General features: G+C 45.3%; 1 protein-coding gene across 3 annotated transcripts; it reads right to left on the reverse strand.

The window, feature by feature from the left end:
* Positions 1-2,662: 2,662 nt before the first annotated feature.
* Positions 2,663-8,100, reverse strand: P2RY4 (pyrimidinergic receptor P2Y4). Of its 3 annotated transcripts, none has more exons than XM_045191254.2 (3): positions 8,061-8,100; positions 7,729-7,917; positions 2,663-7,533 (listed from the first exon to the last, which is right to left on the reverse strand). In XM_045191254.2, the coding sequence occupies exon 3, from the start codon at positions 7,524-7,526 to the stop codon at positions 6,429-6,431; it is 1,098 nt and encodes a 365-aa protein (XP_045047189.2). In that variant the 5' UTR covers positions 7,527-7,533; positions 7,729-7,917; positions 8,061-8,100; the 3' UTR covers positions 2,663-6,428. The 3 variants fall into 3 exon arrangements, with proteins under 3 accessions (XP_045047189.2, XP_045047190.2, XP_053773160.1); XM_045191255.2 differs by having other exon boundaries at positions 8,041-8,080; XM_053917185.1 differs by lacking the exon at positions 8,061-8,100 and having other exon boundaries at positions 7,729-8,022.

Genomic DNA, 8,100 nt, shown 5'->3' on the forward strand with positions numbered 1-8,100 from the left:
AATTACTGACATGTAATCATTCAGCAAATATTTATTAAGCAAATTAGATGATAAAATAATAAGTATTTATATTTGCTTAGATCTCTAGATTTGCAGAGCCTCACCACAATCTGAAGTATTTAAAGCTGAAATTATGGTCCTCGTTTTACAGATGATCAAACTGTGGCTCAGAAAGTCTGAGAGATTTGCACAACTGAGCCCCACTTTATAACCAAGGCTCAAACCTGGGTCTTCCAACTTGCAGTCCTGTGCTCTTTCCTTTCTACCACAGTAACTCAAGGGGTTTACAGGTGGGAACTCAAACAAACATACACAAAGAGTTACCATATCTTGCCATGTATAATGCACTCCTGTGTACAATGTGCACCCATGTTTTTTGCCCAAAACTTTCAGGAAAAAATCTTTCATTTTAATTTTTAATTTATTTATATTTAAATACTTGTTTTTTATATTATAAAGGAATTTTAGCATTTATTTTTGAACATATTATGGTACAAGAAATTTTATGTTACAAATAATTACAAAACACAAGAATAGATACAAGGTATTTTGGGTACTACCCATGTATAATGCGCACCCTTATTTTTCTCTAAAGAATTTGGGCAAAAAAGTGCGCATTATACATGGCAAAATACAGTAAATAGCAATTCAAGATATTAGTATAAGTAATAGCAAAAGACAATAAAGGTTCCAAATGACTGATGTAGATAGCAATAACTGTAGAAGTGACAGAAAGTTCGCTGGATGAGAGACTACAGAGATGGACTCAAAGAGGAAGTGGGACTTAAGCCTGGCCTTGGAAACAAGGTAGGAAAAAGACAGTGGGAGAAGAAAGGGAAGGCATTCTAGTTGAGGGGTGGGGGGAAGAATAAAGGTAGAAAGGTGAGAAATCACAAGTCTTCTTTGGAGAATGAATGAGGAGATGAAATGAGCTGAAAACAAAGATTTGTATTAGGGAAGAATGGAAAATAAGACTGGAAATGCCCTCTTGAATATCTAACTGAAGAATTTCAACTTGTCTTATAGACATGGGGGACCCATGAAAGAATTTTGAGTAATACAGAGAAAATGTGAAAGCAGTATTTGGGCCAATGAATTTGGCAATATGCGTTGGATAGAATGTATTCCTGTGAGGAGAGACTGGAGGTCAGGAAGACCAGTTAGGAGACTGGGACAGTCAGTCAAGGATAAAGTGACAAGAGCCGGTATTAGAATGGTAACAGTGGGATCATAAAGGAGGGCCAATTGTAATTGATATGATGAAGAAAGAAATATCAGAATCTCATGGAACATGGAGGGAGAAGAGTTCAAGTTGCCTGAGAGTTTGCAAGCCTAGGTGACTTGAGGAAAGAAGATGCTATGAACATAAATAAGACAGGTAGGGAAACTTGTTCAGGGAGTGATACGGACACTGGCCAGCAGTGTCTGTGGCGTTGTGGATGAGACAAGACAAATTCACACGGACTACCGAAGTCCTGTGGAAGAAAAAGGACAGCACAGCCACTCTCTCAAGAGGAGAGCTCCCGACCCTTGCCTTGATAGGCTTTTGTTGGCTTTCTAATAGCATACATCAAAGAGGGTTTTCATTCATTATGCTTAGGTTTGCTTTAGGTAATTACTTTTTATGGATAGCAACGGAAAGGATGTTATTGATTACTTCTTACAGATTAACAAGGAAAAAATGTTGCAGATGCAAGGGAATGGTAAGAGTAATTGGACTGGTTACACTTCAATCCTTGGGGGAATTAGCACAGACTTCAGGAAGTTACTTTAAAGATATGCAGTAAGCATTCGCTGCTTCTACTCAGGGTGAGGGAGTTTTAGCAAGAGCAAGTTACAAAGCAGCCTAGGTACAATGCAGGCCTGGTTTCCCACTGGAGAACTGATCTGTGGGTTTGGCATCCTGCGTGCCACCATGTGCTTATGGGCTTTCCCATACAGCTGAGCTACATTTGCCATTCCACGCCAATAGGTTCCCTATAAGGGAGTTTAGTTTTTCACACCTCATGTTGGAAATAACAGTGAAAGATCCAAGTGAAACTGTCCAGTGGGCAATTGATGGTTTAGAAGTGGATTTGGGAGGAAGTTAGGCCTAGAACATGGTGTAATGGAAGGGTCTCTGGGATTCAGGGGACTTGAGCCTTAGTTCCTGCTCTGCCACTAGTTTGCTAAGTCATGGGCAAGTCATATCTCTGGGCTTGTTTTGTCCTCTGTAAAGTGAGGGGGTGCCCAGGCCCTAGAAGATTTCCAAGGTACTCTCAAAGACTATGAGTCAACTGAATTGTACTCATATGTATATATGTTCTCCAAGAGAAAAATCAAGGGCCAGATGGGGGAGGGGATTAAATAACTCCCAAATGAGCTTATACCCTTTGCAACAGCATGGATGGAACTGGAGAGCATTATGCTAAGTGAAATAAACCAGGCAGTGAGGGATAAATACCATATGATCTCACCTTTAACTGGAACATAATCAATAGAAGAAAAAAGCAAACAAAGTATAACCAGAGACATTGAAGTTAAGAACAATCTAACAATAGCCAGGGGGGAGTGGGGTAGGGACAGTGGGAAGAGGGGATTGCAGGAACTACTATAAAGGACACCTGCACAAAATCAAGGGGGAGGGTGGAGGTGGGGGAGGGAGGTGGGTTCAGCTGGGGTGGGGTGGAGGGATGGGGAGAAAAGGCATACAACTGTAATTGAATAACAATAAAAATTAAAAAAAAAATTAAGAAAAAATTCTAAAAAAAAAAAAATAACTCCCAAATGCTCTATGACAGAACTTGTAATTCTGTTTAGTTTAGGGAGTAAATGATAGAGAGAACCCAGCAAAGAGAGAGGAGGTAATGAGAGAGAGAAAAGTCAGAGGAGAGAAATTAAAACAGGGGGATAAAAGGAGAAACTAAAATTAAAAATACTACAATAAATGGAAGAAACATTTATATTGGGTTAATAAATATGTTAAAGAACATATTTAAGTATATAAGAATACCACGAAAATGCCAGTTAAAGAAGGATATGAACAGACAGTTAACATGAGAGGAAGTGCAAATGGTAAACCTATGGGAAAGTGTTCAATCTCGTGAGTAACCAAAGACAAAAATTAACCAATTAATGTTTAAACCATCCAAAAAGATTTATCAAGTCCAATACTAGAGCGACAAGGGAACTGGAACACTCATGTGTCATTGTGGCATTGCAAATTTGTGTAGTCCTCTTGAAGACCAAGATCCATAAAAATATTCATGCTCTTTGATCTGGTAATCCCACTCCTGGGAAGTTTTCCTAGGAACAGAATTACAAAGAGGAAAAAAGCCACATGCATTAAGATATTCAAAGCGCAGAAAAATTGGGAGCCACCTAACTGCCCAATAGTAAGGGAATAGTCGAATAAAATATAATCTGCTCATGGATGTAATTTTATGCAGCCACTGAAATGATAAATATGAAAGATTGTAGCACAAAGAGAGTATTTATGATAACATGTTTTGCAGAATTTAAAAATATACGTACATGATGTTTACACATACAAACTATATATGAATGTATTACACAAACAGAAGAAGCCTGGAACATGAGAAAATGAAAGTAATTGTCTAGGGTTTGAAAGTGTAGGTGATTATTTTCTCCCCAAATTTCCTTTAATTTGTCATAGTGGAACTTTTTTAGTGTTGCTTTTATTAAAAAAATTTAAAGAGGATATGCAACAGGGACATCCTTGGGAAGTCAAAGGTAATAAAAGTAGAGAAAAGATCACTGAAGGTTCTGCTTATGAGATAATTTGTATTCTTCTAGGTACAAAAAAAAGTGTAGGAAGGAAACCAGATTAGAAGAGTTAAGGAGTGACTTTGTGGCGAGGAAACAAGGGTTATGGGGTTCTTTCTAGTAATGACAGTGGGATGAATGAGATGAAGAGAATGGTAGCTAAAGGAGTCATCAGGGTCCAAGTATCAGTAGGAATGCTTTATTTTCATTTGTTTGGTTGTGTGTGTGTGAAGGCAGGTGAAATCAGTTATATAAGAGACTGAAAAGAATGAAGAAAGATAAACAAAAGAGCAAACAAGAAGGAGTATTCTTCTGGGGCTGCAGGGAAAGAAGGGAGCAAGACAAGATGGATATAGAAGTGGAGTTAGCGTAAATGAAGCAGAAGGAAGTTTAGGTATTTGATCTTAGTTTTGGAGGAGGTGAGGTAAATCATTTTTTAAAAAAGATTTTAGTAATTTTAGAGAGAGAAGAAGGGAGGGAGAAAATGAGAAACATCAATGTGCGAGACATACATTGATTGGTTGCCTCTTGCACACCCCCCACTGGAGACCTAACTCACAACCCAGGCGTGTGCCCTGACTGGGAATTGAACTGGTGACTTTTCGGTTCTCAGGCCAGCACTCAATCCACTGAGCCATACCAGCCAGGGTAGATGGGGTAAATCTTGAGATCATGAGGTAAGATGAAATTGGGGCAGTCACTCTGGAATGTTCACTAGGAATTCAGCAGGCTAAGAGGGATGGGGGTTTAGATGAAATCCCAAGATAAGAAATTTCAGTGAGTCAAGTCATCCTTGTCTTCTGGCTTCATCTGCAGTCCCCTCCAGTCTAGAGAGTGGAAAAGATGGGCTCAAGGGGAAAATCAAGGTATTTAACTAAAATTAGAGTGAGAGCGAAGGCAGCTGTAAAGTAGCAGACCACAAAGTCTGGGCAGTTAGTCTCATTTAAGCATATGGGAGGCTGGGTCAGTCGTGAGGGAGAGAGCAGCTTTCCCAGGTGGGGCTTGTAGGTAGGGGAGATGATGGGCAAGGAGGCTGCGGTCATAGGAATAAAAGAGCAATTTGCAGATGAGGAGCAGGGTGTGTAACTGTTTAGGCAGTGGCCATGAGACTGGGAGGCTAGTAAGAAGGCCAGTTCATTTACTCCAAAAGGAAGGGGTCCTGGGAAGCAAGCAGGTCCTGGATATCTAGGGGGGAAGAGGGTGCACTAAAAGAATCCAAAGGGGGACTCAGGGACATGGAACTCATTTTTCCTCCCTGCAGACTGGTCCCAACCTTACTCTCTAAAGAGACTTAGTAAGACCTAGTGAGCTAATAGACAACTAAGAGATCAGAGACAGGTCAGCAAGGGTAGGGTAAAACCAATGGAAGGCTGAAGACTCCAGAGGCCAACAGGTTGGAAGGTGATTTCAGAAAGGGGGTGCCTAGAAGTATGAGCCCACCCTTCTTGCAAAGGCCTGCCCAGAAACTCTTACTTCCCAAGGCTTGCGAGTTAGTGCCCCAAGTTCCACACCACACCCCATATTCATAAGCCTGTAAGAATTAAGATGGATCTGGGAGGGGTGGGTGACTCGAGGCGGGAAACCGAGGGGACCTATCCTAGTCCCAGTGCCCTGCTCTGGCCTCAACACCCTAAAGCGTGATCTGAAAGAGCCAGTGACAGATTTATTCTTTATGTAGGGCAGGAGCTAGAGAAAGGGAAGAGACCAGTGAAGAGCCAGCTCTGGCATTGATCCCCGTCACCACCCGCAACCTCTGTACAAACCTGCTCTACCCCTTGATGCTGGAACTTACAGCTGTGAGAGCTCCTCCCTTTCATTCTGAACCATCCACTTTCCTTTCATTACATACAGCAGAACTGTTAAATATGCTCTGAGCAAACATCATAAAGGAGGGGCAGTCTCATTCCTGTTCCAAAGGTCCTTATCAGCTTATACCCTGTCCCCGAGGCTCTTCAGAGTCCCCAACCCATGGTGAGACTCAGGGCTCCTTCTCTAAGTAGTGGCTACACACCAGGTCAACAGAGCCATGCTTCCAGCTGCATGTGGGGGCCCTGGCATGCGGGCTTTCTGGGATTGTACCCTATTTCAGCACATCAGTAGGCCAGGCTATCCTGTCTTCAAGGGGGAAACCAGGAAGTGGGTGTGGGTGTCACATATGTCCCATCCTTGGCATCTCTGACATGCCAGTTCTACTGCCTCCTGATTCTGGTTGTCTCCATCAGATGAGTGAGGCCAGTCCTGACATTACTCCAGCTTCTCCACTGCTCCAGGCAAATGCTCTGGCCTGGCTGGAGAACACATGTTCTACAAGGATGTGGGGGGAAAGGAGGGGGAAGGAGGCCTGGGGAAGTTTTCCAGGAAGTCTCATAGGATTGAGAAATAGGACCAATGGTCCCAGGAATGGGGCAGAAATAAAAAAAAAGAAGTAGAGGAGAAAGAGTGGGTGCTACCTACTGCCTTTGGCTAAAAAAGTAGAGGCATCTGAACGATTTATGAAAGATGGGGTAACTCGTGATTTTCTTGGCTGCCCCTAACCCTCCAGGGGAGGGTCTCTCACCAGAGCCTGGAAAGAGGAGGAAGCAGCTCTATCAGGTGTGACCATTAGGGTCCCTCACCTCTGCCCTGCACTCACCCCCTTTTTTCCCCCTTCCAGGCTTCCAGTGTTACAGTCTATCTTCCCTAGGGGTAGGGCAGCCACTGTCCCGGGGGGCGGCTGTCCACCTGCAGCTGCTATCCTCACGCAGGGACACCAACGCCAGGGAGGAGGAAGCCTTGGGGGGCTGGGGGGTGCCACCACTGCAGAGCTTCCCGAGCTGCCTTCGATACTTGTCCCCAGTGAGCAGGTAGAGCACAGGATCCAGGCAGCTATTGGCACTGGCCAGAGGCCGGGTCACTTTATAGGCCACGTTGACAATGTTCAGCACCCGGCAATCAGCTTCCAGCAGCCTCGCCATGTAATAAATGGTGCGGGTGATGTGGAAAGGCACGAAGCAGACAGCAAAGACAGTCAGCACCACCGCAATGGTGCGGAGAGTACGCAGACGAGAAGACGACTGGGCAGCCCCTGGCAAAGGCCGATACAGGCGCCGGGCCATGAGCCCATAGCAGACAAGAGTGACCAGGCAGGGCACGCCGAAGAGCAGCCCCATGATTACTGAGCTGAAGTGGACATAGTGGTGAAAATGCTCAGGCCGAGTAGTGTCATGGCACAGGATTGTGTCTCCGTTGACGCTGGTTGTGACAAAGAACAGGTTGGGCACAAGGCAACTGGCAACAACCAACCAAACAGCCAGGCAGAGAAGGCTGGCAAGGCGCGGGCGGCCCCAGCGCAGGGCCCGCAGTGGGTGGCAGATGCCCAGGTAGCGGTGCACACTGATGCAGGTGAGGAAAAGGACGCTGCAGTAGAGGTTCCAGTAGAAGAGGAAGCGGACGAACTTGCAGAGCTCAGTGCTGAAGGGCCAGTGGTTGCGGGCTGCATAATAGTAGATGAGGGTAGGCAGCGACAGCACATACAAAGTGTCTGACAAGGCCAAGTGGAACATGTAGGTGGCTGTCGCATCCCAGGGTCGGAGGTGAAAGACAAACAGCCAGAGGGTCGGGGCATTGAGGCCTAGACCCAGCACAAAGACAACTGCGTAGCTCACAGGCAGCAGGATGAACTTGAACTGCTCATCAAACCGGCAGTTCAGCTCCACCTCACTGTTGCCAGGGTCTGAGCTAGGGCCTGGGGTTGTGAGCAGCAAGGATTCTGTACTGGCCATGATCCCCCTAGAGTTGAAAAAGGCACAGCTGAGGGCACTGGATTTCCCTGCCTCCACCCCCCACCCCCTAGCCATGACCTGAGGCAAAAATAAAACAAAACAAAACAAAACAGAGAACAGGGAGGACGATGGGTGAAGCAATAGTGGAAGCTGAACTGAGAGGAGTAAAGTTGGATGCAACCCAGGCCAGCCAGGCCCCTACCTGAGCTCCCTTGGTCCAGCCAGGGGAGTGGTGGGTAGCAGGCAGTAGTTTGGGTTGTTCTCGTTCTGCGGCTGACTCTGTCTTTCAGAGCTTGGCTAGCTGAAGAGGGTAGAGGCCTACCAGCACTCTCCAATGTGAGAAGATGCCCAGACCCTACTTGTCTCCTAGTTCATCACAGTAGCTGTGTCCCTGTGAAGAGAGCATCTTTTCATTAAGTGACTTCCCCTCACCTCTTACCCCGCTCCCCATGTCTTCCTACTCCAGTTACTTCTGACTGCCAGTCCAGCCCAGGAATCCCATTGCCACTCTTACCCAAGAAACAGGTCTCCTACCTGGTCCCCTTGAAGCTGAGCCCAGCTGACTCTGTCACCC

Source organism: Desmodus rotundus, chromosome X, assembly GCF_022682495.2.
Source record: "Desmodus rotundus isolate HL8 chromosome X, HLdesRot8A.1, whole genome shotgun sequence".
NCBI classification, from domain to species: Eukaryota; Metazoa; Chordata; class Mammalia; order Chiroptera; family Phyllostomidae; genus Desmodus; species Desmodus rotundus.